Source organism: Eriocheir sinensis, unplaced genomic scaffold, assembly GCF_024679095.1.
Source record: "Eriocheir sinensis breed Jianghai 21 unplaced genomic scaffold, ASM2467909v1 Scaffold465, whole genome shotgun sequence".
Taxonomy (NCBI): domain Eukaryota; kingdom Metazoa; phylum Arthropoda; class Malacostraca; order Decapoda; family Varunidae; genus Eriocheir; species Eriocheir sinensis.
The window spans coordinates 316,606-337,986 of record NW_026111793.1 but is presented as its reverse complement, the minus strand read 5'-3'; the positions used below and the strand labels follow the sequence as shown (position 1 = coordinate 337,986).

Genomic DNA, 21,381 nt, shown 5'->3' with positions numbered 1-21,381 from the left:
GACCTCATTTTGAATCTGCTTCACGGGTTCGTATTCCCAGTATACAAGGTGATTGTAGATATTGACTCCGCGCCTCCAGAATACGATAATACGCCTCCATATATCATATATAGAGTTAAAAAAACAAAATATATGTCCCTCAACCATAACATGAAGGCAGAAGTACTTAAAAGTAAAGAAGCTGAATTAATATCCTAGGCTTCCCCCAACGATCTTGGGGGACCCGCGGGAGGTCGGGGTATTTGGGTGGAGGAGCATATTTAAACTACTCCAACCGAACTTTACGACCTGCTAACGGGGGGGGGGTTTGCCCCCCTCGACCCCCCTGCTAACCAAGGGGGGGCACAGCCCCCCCCTCTTAAAGTACCCCAACCGAACTTTACGACCTAACAGCTAACTGAGGGACATTGAACACAAGTAACCTGCGTTTGAACGTGCTTCACGCGTTCGTACGTGATACCAAACCTGCTTCACGCGTTCGTACGTGCTACCATTAAGTGAATACGTAGTCGTATATGACGGTTGCAAGATTCCTATGACGTAAATTACTTGCCGTTTATAGATGCTTCATTATGACCATAATACTGTAGCGGGGGCTTCGCCCCACCCTCGAACCCCCCATTTGGTATGGAGAGTGAGTGAAATTGCGTGGTTTCCATACTACGTTGTAAAAAAAACGGAATGTATGAAATTTTCCTACATCTAAGTAATTGTAATGAATTTCCCTACATCTAGGGTATTTTTCAGCCCCCCATAGCTCAAAAACTATGCATTTGCAACGCATTTCATGTTTACCACCGCATTCCCCGAAGTCTCAATGGCCCCCTAGCCAATTTTGGTTGCGAGGGGTGAGTATGGGCAAACACTAGAATAATACTGTATCGTCTGAGCTCAAATAAGCCTTGGATGGTACTTCATACTCCACTCATCGGCTCCCAGACCGAGACAGTATCACCGTAGTCACTGCCTGAAGACTAAACACATTTACCTTGAAAGGAATAACAATAGTTCAGTGTTTCCTTTCATGAAATAATAAATAATTGCCCTTGCGGAATTATAAAGAGCAAGGATAATTTAACCGATCGAAAGCCACGCCATCTGGCGAGGGAAATTCAAAATACCACTTCAGACCCACGTGGTTGGCTTTCGGACCACATCATCATCTGCTCTCAAGCAATCAACACATCAGCACTTTCGCCTCACATTAACTCGCGGCAGTGCTGATTTATACTTAGTCTCGAGGACAACAGGACTCCTCTAGGACGTACTTCAAGAGACCACTTCTTTTGAAACCCTTCGAAAGATAAGTGCCTCCTACAGTGATTACAAATAGGTATTACTATCAGGCCTGTTAGGATTATTGTTGTAACGCTGGGAGGCGCTTGCAGGAAAAGCCTGGCACCCCTGCTGTATTAGTGGTAAGTAGTTTGTGTTATCTTTGTGGAGTTGTCCTGGAGGAGTTCAGTGTCTTGCGAGAAACATAACCGTTGGGTACGGTAAATTCACTGTATCACAACACTCTCTCCTCCTTGGTCCTGGTCTTGGACTGTTGGAGGGGCCTTATCATAGGAAAGGTTGTATTCAGCAAAGCAAGCAGTGAAAAAAAAAAAATGTATTAAATCTGGAAGAAAGAGAAATCAACATACAGGCTCGATCTCCCACTTTCTGAACTGAACTGCACTCTCCCACTCTCTGAGCTGAGCTCTCCCGGCCACTCTCTGAACTGAACTGAACTCTCCCACTCTAAGTCTGAACTCCCACTCTTTGAACTGAACTGAAATGAACTCTCCCACTCTTTGTCTTTGAACAGAACTGAAATGAACTCTCCCACTCTTTGAACAGAACTGAACTGAACTCTCCCACTCTCTGAACTGCTCTCTCCCACTCTTTGAACAGAACTGAACTCTCCCACTCTTTGAACAGAACTGAACTCTCCCACTCTTTGAACAGAACTGAACTCTCCCACTCTTTGAACTGAACTGAACTCTCCCACTCTTTGAAATGAACTGAACTGAACTCTCCCAAATGACATCATCGTCAGCAGCAGCAGGACAGCCTTGGCGAGGGGCGTGTCACATTCAAAGTTGTCGCTGAAGGGGGGATCGATGATGTCAGTGACAAGAGAGAGAGAGAGAGAGAGAGAGAGAGAGAGTTCTTTACAATCTCATGTATTTGCCGAGTCTTTCTTCTAAGGACCAAGGCAGTCGGCACTTTGTGATGGTGACGCGCCCTGTGCCAATGTCTGTCTTCACTTGTTGGTTGGGTGCCAGAACCATTCACGGTCAATCTTCAAGGCAAGTGAGGATAATGAACAAAGCAACTGAAAATGTGATTGTTATTTTTCTGGAATGCCAGAGTACAACACAAAGGGTCATCATTTGGTCCATGAAGCTGTATGTGTAATGCCCCGACGAGCTTATTTTCTATCCTTCCTATTTCTCAACACGGCCTCTGCGTGTATTGAAATAACACGAGAAATTAATCAAGAGTTAGGGTATTCAACGGCTGCCTGGGATTGAACCCGCGACCAGCGTGACGGGAGAGCCACTCCTTACCGAGTCAGCCAAAGAGGTACCCCACTGGTTAAGTGGGTTATGGGAGGCTCGTTCATCAGGTCAGGCCGCACTACACGGCTTTCCCCCCTATGTAGATTAATTTCTGTGTGTTGACAATGTCCCTTTGAGACATAACTCCACAATGTCCCTTTGAGACATACCTCCAACTCTCCCATTTTCTATTACCCTCGGAGCATGGGCCATCCTACCTGTTACCCCTTCGGGGAAGCTCAACAGAACAGGAGAGGATGCCCACCGCTATGCCACCACTGTAATGCCCTGACGAGCTTATTTTCTATCCTTCCTATTTCTCAACACGGCCTCTGCGTGTATCGAAATAACATGAGAAATTAATCAAGAGTTAGGGTATTCAACGGCTGCCTGGGATTGAACCCGCGACCAGCGTGACGGGAGAGCCACTCCTTACCGAGTCAGCCAAAGAGGTACCCCACTGGTTAAGTGGGTTATGGGAGGCTCGTTCATCAGGCCGTCGCCGCACTACATATGTAAGTTGTGCCAAGATGGTCAAAGCATCCCCTTGTGGTGAATTCTTTTCCACACTCCAGACACACAAACTTCCTCTCTCCTTTGTTGCTGGAGTTGCCAGCAGCAAGTTGCTTCATCTGATGACCACTGACCCTCCTGCCCCCTGCAGCAGTCTGCTCTTGCTTATCCTGGCCATTCATGCCGCTGTTCAACCCTGTAGCCTCCTGCCAGCACACTTGCTGTCCAGCCCTGTAGCCTCCTGCCAGCACACCTGCTGTCCAGCCCTGCAGCTTCCTGCCAGCACACCTGCTGTCCAGCCCTGCAGCCTCCTGCCAGCACACCTGATGTAGGGAGTCAGTGATCGTATCTTGATGTCACAGGTGACTTGAGATTTCTCACAAGTCAGGCCTTTGTAACAGCAGCTCCTGTGAAAAAGAAACACAAAAAACATAGTGTTCTATATGCATGAAACAAGGTACTATTCCCTACATCTTGTATGCCACCTTATTTCCAAAAACTTTTCCACTGCCTCAATCACTCGCCCATTTGTGTCTCCACTCAGCCCCAGCAGCAGCATCCACTCTCTTGCAGTCCTCTCAACAATCACATTCACTTCACGTCCCAACTCACTCAGAGGCATCTGCAACATTTTCGTTCTCTCTCTTCCACATTCCAGCATGGCATGCAACACAGTCTCGTCCACACCTTTCACACACCTGGCACACTTTGCTGTGGGACTCAGACCATCTGTAGTTCCTTGCATTCACATTCAAACACTGTGCCCCAGCTTCGGAAAGAAGATCACCTATCAGGCCTCCCTCCTGCCACTCATCACAGTTTGGGGCCCCTTTCTCCTCATAATACCAGTCCACACTTTCTCTCCACATCACTCTTCCACTCGTACAGTTCCTCCTCTTTCACTGATTTATCTATCACATTTTTCCACGTTCTCACATTCCAGTTTTTCTTTGTCAGTGTTTTGGGGGACTGGTCAGGTCATGGGTTCTCTTCTACTTCTTTTGACCTGTTCTGCTTTGCATCCATTCTTGGGTCCTTATTGCTTCTCCTTCACACTCAGTTACTTCACTATCCACACTTAATACTTCACTGTGCACTGAGCTTTGTTTTTATGTACACTTTGTCCTGAGAATCAGTCTCGCCCGCTCCTCCTTACTCCTCAGGAGCGTAGCTCAGCAAGATATGACATACAACCAACATTATTAAAAGGAACAGAAGATCCTGACTGCAAAAATGAAGAGAGCATCATCAGCATCCAGAGACTGCAAAAACTTTTACCTTGGTGCTGTCCCTGCAAGAGTAGGAGTGCAGGCATCTCCTCATGAGGGTGGATTTGAAAGCAAAGTGACTGTGGCCACGCAGCAAAGGAGAGCCTTCATTCAAAGACGTGTGGTCCAGCTTGTAAATAAGTTTGCTGGCCGGTCATGAGTCAACTTTGATGCCATACAGCAGCAGTGTTAGACACAACTTGTCATCTTATATACCTAGTGTAGGCAGACACACTTCAGAAGTGGGTCTTCATGTGCCTGGCAATGTCTCTCTTTGTCTTAAAGAGCTTGCCACAAACATCACACTTGAACTCTCTAAGGCCATAGTGCCTGAAGACATGTCGATTGAGTGCCTGCTTCACACTGAACCTTCTCCCGCACTCTTCACACTCATGGCTCTTTACACCTGTGTGTGTAAGGGTGTGTTTATCAAGGGCACCTTTCTCAGTAAATTTTTTCCCACATTCCTTACATTCATAGTTTTTTACACCAATGTGTCTAAGAGTGTGTCGATCTAGGTAACTCCTCATGCTGAATTTTTTCCCACATTCCTTACATTCATATTTCTTTACACCAGTGTGTAAAAAGGTGTGTGTATCAAGGGTACTTTTCGCAGTAAATTTTTTCCCACATTCCTTACATTCATAGTTCTTTACACCAGTGTGTCTAAGAGTGTGTCTATCAAGGTAACTCTTCAAGCTGAATTTTCTCCCACATTCCTTACATTCATAGTTCTTTACACCAGTGTGTGTAAGGATGTGTGTATCAAGGGTACCTTTCTTGATAAATTTTTTCCCACATTCCTTACATTCATAGTTCTTTACACCAGTGTGAGTAAGGGTGTGTTTATTAAGGGTATCCTTCTTGATGAATTTTTTCCCACATTCATTACATTCATAGTTCTTTACACCAGTGTGTGTAAGGGTGTGTGTATCAAGGGTACCCTTCTGGATAAATTTTTTCCCACATTCCTTACATTCATAGTTCTTTACACCTGTGTGTGTAAAGGTGTGTGTATCAAGTGTACCTTTCCGGATGAATTTTTTCCCACATTCCTTACATTCATAGTTCTTCACACCAGTGTGTGTAAGGGTGTGATATTTCAGGCCTCCCCTTGTGGTGAATTCTTTTCCACACTCCAGACACACAAACTTCCTCTCTCCTTTGTTCCTGGAGTTGCCAGCAGCAAGTTGCTTCATCTGATGACCTCTGACCCTCCTGCCCCCTGCAGCAGTCTGCTCCTGCTTGTCCTGGCCACTCATGCTCCTGTCCAGCCCTGCAGCCTCCTGCCAGCACACCTGGTGTCCATCCATGCAGCCTCCTGCCAGCACACCTGCTGTCCAGCCCTGCAGCTTCCTGCCAGCACACCTGCTGTCCAGCCCTGCAGCCACCTGCCAGCACACCTGCTGTCCAACCCTGCAGCCTCCTGCCAGCACACCCACTGCAGTTGGCTGGTCTCGCGGCAAGCCTCAAGTACCTGGAGTGGCCTCTGCATTAATTACTAAAATCTGACTTTTCTCTTCACTTAACTTCAAGTCAAGGTCTTTCCCATACTGTGCTAATACATTAAGTGCAGTTCCTCACCCATGATATTGTCATTTGCATACATCAGGCAGCCTAGCTCACTCCCTGCCTAGTCCCATAGCCTGTCTGTAACCTGCACAACAGTGGGGACAAAACACACCCATGCCTAACACCTAGCCCTTCACTCCCTGCCTTGTCCCACAGCCTGCCTGTGTAACCTGCACAGCAATGGGGACAAAACACATCCCTGCCTAATACTAAGCCCCTCACTCCCTGCCTGTGTAGCCTGCACAGCAATGGGGACAAAACACACCCATGCCTAATACTAAGCCCCTCACTCCCTGCCTGTGTAGCCTGCACAGCAATGGGGACAAAACACACCCCTGCCTAACACTAAGCCCCTCACTCCCTGCCTGTGTAGCCTGCACAGCAATGGGGACAAAACACACCCATGCCTAACACCTAGCCCTCACTCCCTGCTTTGTCCCACAGCCTGCCTGTGTAGCCTAACCTGTACAGTGTACAGCAATGGAGGCAAAACACACCCATGCCTAACACCTAGCCCTCACTCCCTGCCTTGTTCCACAGCCTGCCTGTGTAGCCTAACCTGTACAGCATTGGGGACAAAACACACCCATGCCTAATACCTAGCCCTCACTCCCTGCCTTGTTCCACAGCCTGCCTGTGTAGCCTAACCTGTACAGCATTGGGGACAAAACACACCCATGCCTAATACCTAGCCCTCACTCCCTGCCTTGTTCCACAGCCTGCCTGTGTAGCCTAACCTGTACAGCAATGGGGACAAAACACACCCATGCCTAACACCTAGCCCTCACTCCCTGCCTTGTCCCACAGCCTGCCTGTGTAGCCTGCACAGCAATGGGGACAAAACACACCCATGCCTAACACCTAGCCCTCACTCCCTGATTTGTCCCACAGCCTGCCTGTAGCCTAACCTGTACAGCATTGGGGACAAAACACACCCATGCCTAACACCTAGCCCTCACTCCCTGCCTTATCCCACAGCCTGCCTGTGTAGCCTAACCTGTACAGCAATGGGGACAAAACACACCCATGCCTAATACCTAGCCCTCACTCCCTGCCTTGTCCCACAGCCTGCCTGTGTAGCCTGCACAGCAATGGGGACAAAACACACCCATGCCTAACACCTAGCCCTCACTCCCTGCCTTGTCCCACAGCCTGCCTGTGTAGCCTAACCTGTACAGCAATGGGGACAAAACACACCCATGCCTAACACCTAGCCCTCACTCCCTGCCTTGTTCCACAGCCTGTCTGCCAGCCCCTCTGTGTGTAACCTGCTCAGCAATGGGCACAAAACACACCCCTGCCTAACCCCTGCACAGCTGCCCACCATTCGGTCTCTGCACCCTCAGGCTGTATGTGGCAGCGTGTCATCATCAATGTTGAGATCCAGGGAAGGGCATCAAGGAGAAATAGATAAATGATACAGTCCCCTCCAGCACCCTGCCATGGCCACTGTCACCGTCACGTGACAACAGTTCCGTGGTGGGGTAGTGCGGCGGGGGCTGCCATGGAGCGCACCCAGCACCTTGTTTCCTCCGGGTGTGACACAGCTCAAGGCTCACACCTCCCAGCACACCCCTCCCCACACACCACAGGCACCCCCTCAGCACCTTATGTCATGCCCCGAGAGCTTATTTTCTATTTCCTCTATTTTCCTACACAACCTCTGCATGTATCAAACAACACACGAGAAATTAATCAAGACCAGGAGAGGGTATTCGTCGACTGACTGGGCTGGGATTGAACCCGCGACCAGCGTGATGAGAGAGCCACTCAAGATAGACTACGTCCAATGATTTGGTTACGTCTTAAACTGAGAAGAGGTTGTTATAAAAGGTCAATAGGTTTGATAAGCAAGATCTTTTGTTACGGAAGCCATGTTGTGAGTCCCCAATTAATGAGTGGCTTTTGATGTAACTCACAATTTTGTCTCTAATTATGCTCTCAAGTAGCTTACCTACAATTGAAGTTAGACTAACGGGTCGGTAGTTACCTGATATTTTTTTGTCTCCTTTCTTAAAAATCGGTGTCACGTTAGCCTTTTTCCAATCCGAAGGGACGATGCCTTGTCGCAAGGACATATTGAATACAGTTGTGAGGGAGGAGAGTATTTCGCTCTTTGTTTCTTTAAGCAGCATAGGATATACTTTATCAGGTCTGGGACTTTTATTTGTTTTAAGTGAATGGAGAGCTTTAAGGATTTCATTGGTTGTTATTTAAAAATTGGACAATGCATGCTCGAGATTTACATTAGTACTGGTGCTGGTGGTAGTGGGAGGAAGACTGTAAGTATTAAACACCGAGGAAAAGTAACTGTTTAAGAGGTTTGCAATGTGTTGGCTGTCGGTCACTAGTGCACCGTCGCTGTTTGTTAACGGTCCAATTCCACTTCTGATTGCCTTTCTGTTGTTTATGTAACTGAAGAAGGATTTCGGATTATTTTTACAGTTGGCTGCAATATTTTCTTCATATCTACACTTTGCCCGACATACTAATCTTTTTACTCGTCGCCTGCCATCATGATCAAGTCTAATGTTTTCGGGTGTGCTTTGTTCTTTCTTTAACCTCTAAAACAAATTTCGCTTTGACTGAGTGTTTAATTTCGCTATTAAACCAAGGTGGGCTTTTATTAGGGTTAATTCGCTTCTCGCACAAGGGGACGAATGTGTTTTGCTGAGTGAGTAAGTGATTTTTAAAGCTTAGCCAGGCTTCCTCTACATCGCTGTCATCTGAGAGTTGTATTTGTTAGTTTTTGTCGGATTTCTACGAAGTTAGCCCTTTTGAAATTCGCCACCTTTACTTTATTTTCAGTCACTGATGTTTGAGCTCTAATGTCGAAGCGCACTAATTTATGATCGCAAGAACCGAAGTGTTCTCCTACCGTGACATTACTGACTAGGTTATCTTGGGTCGTTATAACAAGGTCGAGTATGTTATTTTGTCGATTTGATTCAGAAACCATTTGGCTTAGATAATTTTCTTCTAGAAATTCAATCATTCTATGTGACTCGCCTTCTGTACCTGACAGTGTCACCCAGTCGATATGGGGGAGGTTAAAGTCTCCTAATATCAGTGAGTCGTTGTTATTAAGTGACTGCCTTAAAACGCTGTACATTTCAAGGTCGTCATCGAGTGAGTGAGTGCCTGTAGGTGACAGATATATTTAAATTGACTTTTGCAATGTTTACTCACATGCACAAATGTTCAACGTTACTGTCTCTTGGTGTTTTGTCAGTGGGTTGCAAATAGCTTTTGACAAAAAGGGCGACGCCACTGCCTCTACAGTTTACACAATCTTTGTTGAAGAGTCTGTAGCCATCTATGTTGTATTCGGAACTTAAATCAACATTTGTGGTGTCGATAAATGTTTCGGTTATAGCAATTATGTCAAAATTTTCTGTAAGGGCAAGACATCTCAGTTCATCAAATTTGTTTCTTAGGCTACATGCATTGAAACTAAGGATTTTTAAGTTATCTAGAGGCTTGGTAATAGAGGTGGTGGTACTTGCGGGATCACAGTTATGGGTTTGTTGCGATGCATGGCGTCTATTTACACAGGCGGGGTGGAGGGACGTGGCTGAGGGTCGTTTTTTGATCGGGTGTCACATACTGCGTCGTTGAGTAGCCTTCCGAATCTGGCTGCCCCGATGGGAGACAGGTGTATTGCATCCCTAAGAGAGAGAGAGAGAGAGAGAGAGAGAGAGAGAGAGAGAGAGAGAAAAAAAAAAAAAAAAAGTATGCGAGAGGATAAAAGGAAAGGAGAATTGAAGTGAGGGAGGGAAGGGTTCTTCTTCTTATTGTACCGGTCTGAATGTGAGTGAGCAAGAGGGTATGCAAGTCAGTGAGTAACAGAGTGAGCAAGTGTAAGCGAGTGTGTGAATGAACGAGAGAATGTGAGTAAGTCAGTGAGTGACAGAGTGAGTAAGCGTGAGCGAGTGGGAGCGTGAATGAGTGAATGAGTGAGGGAGTGAATGGGTGGCTAAGGAATGTAAGTGTGTAAAAGGTTATGAGAAGATAACATGGCGAGCGAAGGAGCGAATATATGAACGAGATTTACTGAAATCCCTCATCTCAAAGCCTCGAACCCCCCAAGAAACCAATAACTAGTTAGTTAGGTAGGTAGGGTTTGGTTGTAAAAGAATGTTCCGGAAGGAGGAGAGTCAGTAATGCGGGGTTAAAGATCACGTGATGGAGGGGAGGAGCTGATGAGTAAGCGAGGAGGAAGAGGGAAGAAGGAAGAGCACCACAAGCTTGGGAGACGTGAGGAGACGAGCACCACTACAGCCAGAAGGCAGCGAGAGGAAACTTGGGAGACGCGAGAGAGAGCAGACAGAGGCGGCAGCGAGATACCACAGAGAGCAGAAAGGGAAGCGGGCTGGTCAGGCCGAACAAGAGCGGAGTTGAGTGAGAGAGGTGTCCATCTCTCCACTCAGCCCCCCCCCCCCGATAACCACCCACGGCCTGCTGTGTGAGACGGTCTACAGGGTGGGAACTTGTACGACGGTGTAACCTGCCCATCGACTGCCCTGGTGGCAGTCATACCACTGCCCTGGTGGCCGTCATACCACTGCCCTAAGCTGCTCCCTACATCACGACCAGCGCCCGCCTCTCCACACCAAGCGGCCCCCCATCACCAGGACCGCCCATTCCCATCGTGGACGTCCCCTGCCAAGCCCGACGCTCATGCCAGCTCCTGCCTCTCCTCCTCCAGCAACCAGAGCTAAGCATTATGAGTATTCCCCCAAATCTCCCTTGTGCCGGTAGCTAGTTAGATTAGAGGCATACAGCCTGTCAGTCATTCGTTTTAGTACTCCGCTAACCTTTAAAAATGAAACTAAATATATATTTATATAAAACCTTACCGTGAATGTCATCATTTGGAGCCTGTTTTCCTGCTCATTTGAGATTACTGAACCCTTACACATGCCCCCCCCCATAGTACATTATCACCATCCAGTTTCTTAATATTGTCTCACAAGTGGTTCACACGGAAACCCTCCCACCTTCCATAATTAATCACACAACAAGTAACGCCCTTCTGGTCACAAACCTCGGAACGAGTGTTCACTTGTCCTGAGGCCTTACAATCCGGGACCAGCGCTTGGGAATGTAGACGACTACCACGCTACCACATCACAACCATAGTGGTCGTCAAAAAGGGATGTAGCATAAACAAGAAGACAATAGAGATAGAAAGAGAACGCTACATATGGTGGCTTTTGTGGTGGGATTTCCCTGTGAACCATCCCCTCCCCCCCTGTTGAAGCAGAGTTAACTAGACAGGATAATTAATATTTTTTTTTTTTTTTCCTTCCCCTGTTGATGATTGATTGTTGGTCGCCCTATTGCTTTGCAGTCTTAACATTTTTTTTGTGTCTTTGCATTTACAGGAAATCCCCGATATACGAAAGCTCGATGTACGAAAATTCGGATATACGAAAGTGAAAAATATAGGACAATTTTCGGTTCACGAAAGACATGCTTCGCATATACGAAAAGTACGACAGTTTCCGCGCCCACTGTTTCGTACCCGATGTCTATATCGGTCGCCGCGCGCCGTCAACAGCCTCACGCACACTCGCAGTGATTAGGCAGCAAGTGTCCATGTCCAGTCCCCTCCACTTCAACGCTCATCACTTAGCGTTGCCAGTTTGTGAACCCCTTGCTTCGACTCGAACAGTGTTGCCAAATTAGCGGTTTTCCCGCTAAATCTAGAGGTTTTGTTTGAAATCTAGCGGGAAAAATCTTAAAATTGACAGGAGTAACTGGCGGATTTTTAACTCCAATCTAGCGGCAAATTTTTATGGTTTCACCTATAATCTGGCGGATTTTTCATGCCATCCTAGCGGATTTGTAAATTTTGAGTTGGCAACACTGGACTCGAATCCGAAACACATCCCAGCCAGCGTGAGGAAACGTGAGGGTGATGGAGGGGTTGGGGGGGGGCTTGGAGTGGTGCGGTGGTGTACTGTTTGGCACGTGTTTCGGGCACGAGAGTCGAAACTGGCCTTTCACAGCTTGGGAAGTAAACATTGGCAATGTTAAGTGATGAGTTGTAGTGACGAGTTAGAGGGGATTGTCCTAACATATGTAATGCATTTCTATAACAGTAAAGGAACAGGAAATGGTAATTGTTTTTAATTATTTATGAGCCTTGCGTTTCATTGTATTGTGAGTAGTAAATTGCTTTTAAGCATAGTTATATTTAACTTTTTTTTTTTTTTTTTTTTTTGCTGGCGCTGGTCCCTAACCCCCCTATTTATTAACAATCCTATGGGGGAAATGGCTTCGATATACGAAAAATCGATAAACGAAAGGTTTTTTCAGTCCCTAACCCTTTCGTATATAGGGGATTTCCTGTACTTGTTTTTCTCTCTCGGTGTCCATAACACCGGAGGACATGTTCAGAGTAGCACTTGTGGGACACAGTCATATTCCGAGGGAGTTAGAGGTTGAGGAACAAGAAATCCGAATAGATATTTGTCGTGCACCAGGAGCCAAAGCCGGGAATTTCTTTGAGGATGACTGCATTCAGGCGGTATATGAGGAGGAAAGGGAGGAGGTGGAAGGAGCGTGCGCATGGTAAGAGTCTCTCGCAGAGTAATGGAAAGTGGTAGTCTGCAATGGCACGGTAATTATCACGAGCAAACAAGTGCTTAACCTCCCTTACTCATGTGTTCGAAGATGCTTTCGTTTAAGTTTATGGGTTTTATATATTTGTTTTATTGGTTTGCTTTAATTGTTCTCTTCTCTTTAGTAGAGTAAACTGTAAATATTGATACTGAGGGAACTTAGGAAACTTTGACACAATGGAGAAAACTGTAAAGGAAGAGATAGCTGACTTGCTGGGTCCATGGGAAAGTGAACACTGCCCAGACCAACAGCGTACTGACACTGACCAGGAAGACCCTAGGGCACAAACACAGTCAAAGAAAGAGCCACAAGTGGGTGACACCGTGAAAATGGAAGAACTCGAGGAAGAGGTAATTTTCTAAAAACATCAATGTTAGAACTAGTGGACCGATTACGTAGAGGCCAAGAAGACACGGTCACTAAACCACTACTCAAACCAAGGGACATACCCATCCTTGAAAGAAGACACTTGAAGGGAGTAGAAGGAGGTAGATTAGAGGTATTTCTTTCCCAAATTGAACAGTGCACCCAACGGGGGGAAGACAGAAAAAGAATAGCCTTGAGTTGGGTAGACACGGAATTAGCAGTTTATATCCAAAGCACTTTGAAGCATGACCCGGTTGTGGACTGGGAAGAATTCAAGAAATCACTGATCTGGGAACTAACGGATCAGAGTAAAGGAAAGGTATTCGACGCCTTAAATGACCTCAGATATTCATATGAGGAAGACGCGACCGAATTTGTCACCCAACTTAAATGCAAATTCGCACTCCTGGAGGTAAAATCATATCCGGGAGAAGTGCCAAAGAGGGAAAAGTTGATAAAAACAAAGTTGCTAAAGGGGATGCCTCGAAATAGTAGAGACAGGCTAGAATTATATATGGATAGTCATGTGCCACTGGACACCTTTATGGAAAAACTAGAGGTGGAACGACTAGTAGCCCTAGCAAGGAAAAAAGACGGTGTCTTTATGGTGAAGGACGACGCTCCTTCAGCTGGTGCATCAGGCATGGGAGCATCACCAGTAACATCCCCGCAGGCTGAATCCTTGGCCGAACCTACCGCCTTAGCCTCCTATCTCGATCGAATCGAGCGCAGACTAGAGCGGTGGGAAGAGCAAAAGAAGCAACCTCGAGAGAGAAGGACATACGTGTACTGCCCGTATCGTAGGTCCACAACACACGACGTGCAGTCTTGTTTTAAGAATCCGCTTCCCGGTTCGTGTTTTGATTGTTTGAGGATGAACTGCCGAAGAGGGTACCCTGGTTGTCCAGGGAGGAAGACCTTTCAGACACGGAGACTGGCGCAAGCTAGGTCCCCAATAATCACAGTCAACATCAAAAGCCATATGCTAGAGGCCCTGCTCGACACTGGTAGTGAAATGTCACTAATCAAAGAGAGTGTGGTGCAACAACTCAATCTCAAGGTAGTTATAGGAAAAACCATCCCGCAATTACAGGGTATCACAGGGAAGAAACTCAGAATCCTAGGCCAAACCACTACCTCCATCATAGGCGGTGACAACCAACCTTTAGAGGTACCCCTAGCCATTGTACCCGATAATTACTTAGAACCAGCCTTGTTGTTGGGCATGAATGCCCTGGGAAGAGTAACCCTAATCCTTGACCACCGAAACAAGAAAATTATCTGGAATAATGTCACCTACCCACTTAAATATCATGAACATCGCTACGGGAAGGTGACGCACAAAAAGATCCAATCCATTGCCACCAACAAATCTTCCCCGGCCGAAGCTTTCGCGAAACTAAGAGCAAAATTAAAATTACCACCTTTCAGTGCCGCTATGAGGGAAATCAAAGTGGATGAAGCACCTGGTACTACCCTGGTGGTTGACCCGGAACATAAGAACGTGCAAGGAGGGTTGCCTCTCATTACGGAGGTAACTGAGGAAAAAACCATCTTCCTCCCAATGATCAATAATAGTAAATTAGACCTAACACTACATCAAGGGGTATTCCTGGCATGTTATGAAATAACCAACAGTAACCTTGAAGAGTTTCTGGAGGCAAAATGCTTAAAAACCACGATCAGTGAGTCAATGGGGCCCGAAAATGACGCGGTCCCAGGGAAAATGTCCAGAGGAGACAAATTAAACACCATATTAAGCGAAAGAGATTGGACTCACTTAGATGAAGAACAGAAACAGAAATTATTCCAAATAATACAGCACCACGAGTTGCTATTTATGGTAGACAAAAATGAGTTAGGCTTGATAACAACGCCCCCAGCCCACATTAATGTCGAGAATCCCGTACCATGCAGGGCCCCCATTTATAGATACCCAGAAAAAGCAAAGGAGCTAATAGCAGAGATTATAGAGGACCTAGCGCAGAGACATAATAGAACCATCTACCGCCGCCTGGTTGTCACCAATAGTTCTGGTCAGTAAACCGTCCGGCGAGAAAAGAATGTGCCTAGATTACCGCAAGGTTAACACCCAGTTAGCAGTGGACATACACCCTCTTCCCAAACTCGAGGAACTAGTAGAGAGAGTGTCGGGACAGCAATAGTATGCCACCTTAGATATGAAAGATGCATACTATCAAGTGCTTTTAGATGAACCAAGCTGGGATTTAACCACATTTACTGAGGGGATTAATCTATACAGATTTAAAAGGTTACCCTTTGGCTTGTCTTGTTCCCCAGCTATTTTTAGTAGACAGTTACAAACCGCCCTTGCACCCCTCTTAAAGGCGGAATGGATAAAGACTTACTTAGATGACGTGATCATAAGTGCACCTGACTTTAATACCCTTCTCAGTAGACTCGATAAGACCTTCGAGAACATGAGAGGGGTAGGAATCAAGTTAAACCTATCAAAATGTAACATTGGGCAAAAGGAAGTCAAATTCTTAGGGCATGTAGTCTCTCGGGTAGGATCTCGACCAGACCCTAAAAACATCGAAGCAATTGAGAAAATGAAAGCCCCAACAACCGTTAAAGAAACCCGCCAATTTCTAGGAATGTGTTCGTTCTATCGACGACACATAGAGAACTTCTCTAAACTAGCTGCCCCCTTAACTAACTTAACCCAGAAGCGAGTACAATTTTCATGGTCGCCAGATTGTCAGCAAGCGTTCGAGACACTCAAGGGAAAATTAATAGCCACCCCCATCCTAGGACGAGCAGATATGACAAAAAATTTCATCTTAGAAACTGATGCCAGCCTCACTCATGTGGGTGCTGTGTTAATGCAGAGGAATGATAATATAATCTGCCCAGAGTCATCAGGTATTTCTCGAAAAAGCTTCGTCCGGCAGAAATGAGATATTCCACCACCGACAGGGAAGCTTTAGCTATAGAATTGGCATGTCGCCAGTTCCACCATTTCCTGTGGGGCACGAAAGTATTTGTGCGGACAGATCACCAACCGTTAGTCTCCATCTTTAGGCAAAAAACTAAATCACCCCGCATGAATCGTTGGATTTTAGAAATGAGGGATTACCATTTTTCAATTGATTACAAATCAGGGAAAAAGAACGTAGTGGCTGACCAATTAAGTCGCCCAGTAAGACCCGTGAGACCTTGGGGCGACCAAAGTGAGTTATTTCTGGGGAAAACAAGAGAAGAGTTTAGCCAGCTGCAAATGCAGGAACCAAGGTGGAGGGAGATGAGACAGTATTTAGAGGGAGGATGTATCCCACGCTCAAAATACCCTAGGGCAACCCTCGCACAATTTAACATTGAGGATGAAACATCATACTCCACCCGCAGGAAGAAAGACAACACCATATTGTATACCCTGGTAATACCACATGAATTAAGGCGGCAGGCTCTAAGTTTTGCACATGAGAGAGAGTTGGGTCATTTAGGTTTTCTCAAATCTGCCCTCAAGGCAGAAGACTATTTTTACTGGCCCAACTTGAGAGCAGATATGAGAAAACATATTAAAGAATGTATAACTTGTCAGCAACTCAAAACTGCCTTCAAATGCAGCACCAATCCTTGGAGTCCCCCAAGGATTGGTGTTGGCTCCGATTATGTTTGTAATTTATATTATGACATGACAGAAGGGGTGACAAGCTATATGAATATGTTTGCTGATGATGCTAAAATAATGAGGAGGGTGGCTAATGAAGATGACTGTGTAGCCCTGAGCCAAGATCTCAATAGAATAAGCGAATGGTCACGCAAATGGGAAATGACATTCAACACAGAGAAGTGTAGCGTGATGAAGTTTGGTAAAAGCAGTAGACGAATATCAGGGAACTACTCTCTGAGTAATGAAAGAATCCTGAAAAAAAATGAAGAAAAAGATCTGGGAGTGACCATAACAGACAAATTATCCTTTGGAAAACATAAAGACCGGACAACTGGGGAAACATACAATCTTCTTAGAAACATAAAAGCAGCATTTGCATATTTAGATGAAGAAATGGTGAAGAAACTAATAACATCGATGATACATCCAAGACTGGAATATGCAGCATTAGTGTGGTCACTTAGATTGAAGAAAGAAATTAGAAAGTTGGAAAGAATACAAAGAGCAGTGACTAAATTACCAGAAACTCTGAGAGAACATACTTATGAAGAAAGACTGGACAAATTGGGACTAACAACACTGGAGAGCAGAAGAAAGAGAGGGGACCTAATAGCATTGTACAGGATACAGGAGGGATTGGAAAAATTGGACAGGGAAGACCTAGTGGTACATGACAGAAGTGTGACAAGAGACAATGGTAAGAAATTGAAGAAGAGCGACTGTAGGAGAGACACCAAGAAATACAGTTTACCATACAGAAGCATAACAACATGGAACGGACTTGACAAGGAGACTGTGTGCAAAAACGATTCATGAATTTAAAGCCAAACTGGATAATAAGCGTTATGGAGACGGGACAGCACGAACCTAGTACGGCTCTTTTCCTGTATTTCACAACTAGGTAAATACAACTAGGTAAATACACGCCACAGGCACCCTCTCAGCACCTTAGGCACACCCCTACAGCTGCCCCCCCTCAGCACTTAAGGCACATCTCCCAGCACCCTTCTCCATCCCCCCCTCAGCACCTCAGGTCCTCCCCGCAGGCTGCAGGTCCACCAGAAAAGTCCTCCAAAGTCCGGAGCCACACACGCACATCCCTCCCCTCCGGCGCGCTCCTTGATCTTGATGTCACAGCGCTTTGCCGCTTCTCGAGTTGAGTAGTAGAGTCCCTTGATAGAGTCCCGACAACCTACGATTTGGACGCCATTATTGGCCCTGTTTTCGCCGCGCTTTTCAAACGCTAGCACACGCTCTCTTTTGTATTTGTTTCACAGCCATACGGGCCGTCCACTGAAACTGAGCACACTTGTGTCAGACCTGCACACCTTCCTCTAACAGTCAGCAGGGAGCCAGCAGCCAACGAGCTCTGGAAAAGTAAATAAGAGACAGTTTGTGTCTACATCAGCAGGTATCGCCAACCCACCATTACGCCTTTATACTTTACTATAGTTTGGTCACCAGCCGTTGGAATGTGCCGTAGGGTGACAGGAGATTATTATTAGCCTTACGATCAGCCACTGTCTCGGTATAGGCACTCAGTAACCCCCGCAGCCTGTGATATAGAGGTTTTGCAGTGACGTCACGAAATAGCGTCGTCTGCACCTTGTGCGTCGTCTGCAAACCCGCTGGTGGTCACCTCCCCAGCAGAGTGAGCAGACGGGCCACGTGTGCCCCATCCCCATGTCGATCACTACCCGCGGGCAAATTGCAGGACCTTCAGCATCATTTGTGTTCAGTGATTACGCGAGATCGCATTCACTTGAGAATGCTGCGAAGCTAAGATACATCGAAAAAAATCAGTGCTTTTGAAGGTATAGCTGTCTGGTTGACTGGTGGGTTGACTGGTTGCCTGGTGGGTTGATTGGCTGGCTGACTGGTTGACTGACTGGGTGGTTGACTGACTAGCTGATTGGTTGGCTGGCTGGCTGGTTGACTGGCTGATTGGTTGGTTGGCTGACTGTCTGACTGGTCGGTTGACTGGCTGTCCCTTTGCCTGGTCGATCTCCTGTTGCTGACCTGTGATGCCCCAGGTAGGCAGCACAGGCAGGCAAACAAGTGAGGCCTAGTAACGACAGGTGAGGGCAGGTGACGGCAAGTCACCTTACACTACGCACTCTCGGTCACTTCCCTGCGTACACTTATATACTCCACCCAGCACTGAACTCTGTCCCTCTGTGCATTTTGCCTCCACTGAATTTCCTTTCCTATTTTCTTCCCCTGCTTGAGCGCCGCTATGCGTGTTTACCTCCGCCATCTTGTTTACCTCCGCCAGCTCATGTAAATCCCATTCCAGAGTAATCCCCCGCTACACAATATGTTAGGGGACCCGGGGCAATATACCTAAATGAATGTTACCTCATGTAATAATCTGACAGTCTTGCCTGTAATATTTACCTCTGACAAAATGAGCACTGCAGAGTCGAGACGAAGCAGACGGCCGCCAGTTTTTCCTCCTCACAGCTGCTATCCACTTCCCTCACTCTTCTGGATTCGCTGGAAATCTATAAAATGACACAGCATCTCTCCCGTGTCGGTTAGAACATCCAACCGCGCAGCATACGTATCCCATGACGAACACACAAAGCACTTGTGCAGCCGCCACCAAGGTTTGCTTTGATAAGTGACCACCGCCACTGACCACCAAGATGGCCGTGCAGGCCCGCGCTACCCCCACACCCCCACTAATGACGTCAGCTGCAAAACCTCTATAGGCGCATCAAGGCGGGCTGCTGACAACCTTGAGAGGCGGCAGCACTCAGAGGGTACTGATGAGAGACTTCAAACAAGTCTGGGTGCTTCTCTTTGAGTATTGCTGCTATGATGGATCATAGTCTATGGATGGATGGATTTAACAATACTAATCGCTGTAAAACATTATCGGCAGCAGTTGGGGAAGTCTTTCTATTACCTACATATCCCTTCATCGCCTGTCCCTTGCTTGCAGGGAGGGACGCTGCCTCCTGCTGAACGTCATGAGCCTTGATATACTTGTCATGGGCCACGTGGCTGACACACTTCCCAAGCTCCATCAATGCAAAGGCACTTTCCTTCCTTTCCGTTACCTTCTTGCAGAAAACATTAGCATGTAGAGAGAAAATTAGTGTAATGATGTGGGGAAGGAGGGGTCACTAATTTCATTACTCGCCGTGCTGCTATCTTTCTTCTGTTAACACACACACACACACACACACACACACACATGAAATGCCAGAATTTTGCTCTTTACTACACTCTAACACGACCTCTGCGTGTACGGCGCCGGGGATCGAACCCGCGACCAGCGAGACGGGAGAGCCACCCCCTAACCAGTCGGCCAAAGAGGCTCGCCCATCAGGGCGCGGCACTACACAGATGCACACACACATGCACACGGATGTAGTTGCTGCAATAAATTTTCTGTGCGATTCCAATTAAGGTATTGTGAAGATCAATCAATGAGTTGAATTACATTTAATTTATTTTAAGTGAATTGAAATACTTATTGTAGATTTAAAAAAACAAACATCAAATTCTAAGGCCATGAAAACGTGTTTCATTTTGCTTGAAGGTCAAAATAGGTTTAGAGAATATTGTAGGAAAATGTCTTCAACATATCATAATGACATTGGTACCAACGAAAATGAAGACTGTGCAACCTTATACATTAGGCTGCTAAATAAAGATGGACTTATATAACCCAACCTAGAGGAGTTTCTAGCTGAAGACCCTTCACATGAGCAAATAGTAACCTAACCTATCGCCGCTGAAATGGTAATATTTCCCCGCATTTTAAGATCTCAGAAAGGAGTTATAATAATGGAAACGGTTACCAGAATGATGATTAGCAAATACAATCTAAACAAATAATGTGTTAACGTACGTTTAGAGTGAGTTGGGTGTGATTCTAGAGTTTTACCAAGACAGGTATGGCTCACCAAAAGCTAACTTCTGTTCATTAAACTCTTGTAACACGTCCAGTCTATTAGACTGTGGCCTTGATGAGTGTGAAATATCCATTGTGAGTCTGTAATAACAGCTAGAGCCCTGTGGGAGAGATCACATCCAATAATTTTGGCCATAAGGGCCACAGCTTCCCTCATCAGCTTCGATGTCTGGACCTGAGGTGCACGATTGTTTCAGTCCTTGTAGCTGTGCCTCTCTCACAATGATTTCCAATTTTCCATAGACAGTACAAAGGGAGGGCAGTTATGACAGCAAGACACACACAATGGCAGTGTATGTGTCGATGTCGTAACCGATGGTTTCCTCCCAAGACGACTGACTGTTAGCACACCTCCGTCTGTCTTCTCAGCTGCCTTGCAGTTAAATTATACACTTTGTATCCCCTCTGTGGCATGTTGCTACAGCCGAAGGCTAGGCATCAAAGCATTGTTACATTAAAAAGCAGCCGAATCCGCTTCCAAAATAGGTAAAATTATGTTTTTAATACCTCAGTTCAAAGTCGGCGTAGTGCTCGAAGGGCTAAAAATGGCGCCCAGCAGCCTTATATAGGTTTTGCAGCTGACGTCATCAGTGGGGGTGCGGGGGTAGCGCGGGCCTGCACGGCCATCTTGGTGGTCAGTGGCGGTGGTCACTTATCAAAGCAAACCTTGGTGGCGGCTAAACAAGTGCTCTGTGTGTTCGTCATGGGATACGTATGCTGTGCGGTTGGATGTTCTAACCGACACGGGAGAGATGCTGTGTCATTTTATAGATTTCCAGCGAATCCAGAAGAGCGGCCGGGGGAAGTGGATAGCAGCTGTGAGGAGGGAAAACTGGCGGCCGTCTGCTTCATCTCGACTCTGCAGTGCTCATTTTGTCAGAGGTAAATATTACAGGCAAGACTGATCAGATTATTACATGAGGT

The 21,381-nt window shown here is 46.4% G+C and overlaps 1 protein-coding gene across 2 annotated transcripts; it reads right to left on the bottom strand.

The window, feature by feature from the left end:
* Positions 1-2,321: 2,321 nt before the first annotated feature.
* Positions 2,322-17,788, bottom strand: LOC126992447 (zinc finger protein OZF-like). Of its 2 annotated transcripts, XM_050851197.1 has the most exons (4): positions 17,561-17,788; positions 9,451-9,567; positions 4,338-5,804; positions 2,322-3,466 (listed from the first exon to the last, which is right to left on the bottom strand). In XM_050851197.1, the coding sequence occupies exon 3, from the start codon at positions 5,638-5,640 to the stop codon at positions 4,564-4,566; it is 1,077 nt and encodes a 358-aa protein (XP_050707154.1). In that variant the 5' UTR covers positions 5,641-5,804; positions 9,451-9,567; positions 17,561-17,788; the 3' UTR covers positions 2,322-3,466; positions 4,338-4,563. The 2 variants fall into 2 exon arrangements, with proteins under 2 accessions (XP_050707154.1, XP_050707153.1); XM_050851196.1 differs by lacking the exon at positions 9,451-9,567 and having other exon boundaries at positions 17,561-17,783.
* Positions 17,789-21,381: the final 3,593 nt, after the last annotated feature.

Excerpts from the sequence above, each read along its gene's own strand:
- LOC126992447 (XM_050851197.1), bottom strand. The coding sequence starts at position 5,640 with ATGGATGGACACCAGGTGTGCTGGCAGGAGGCTGCAGGGCTGGACAGG.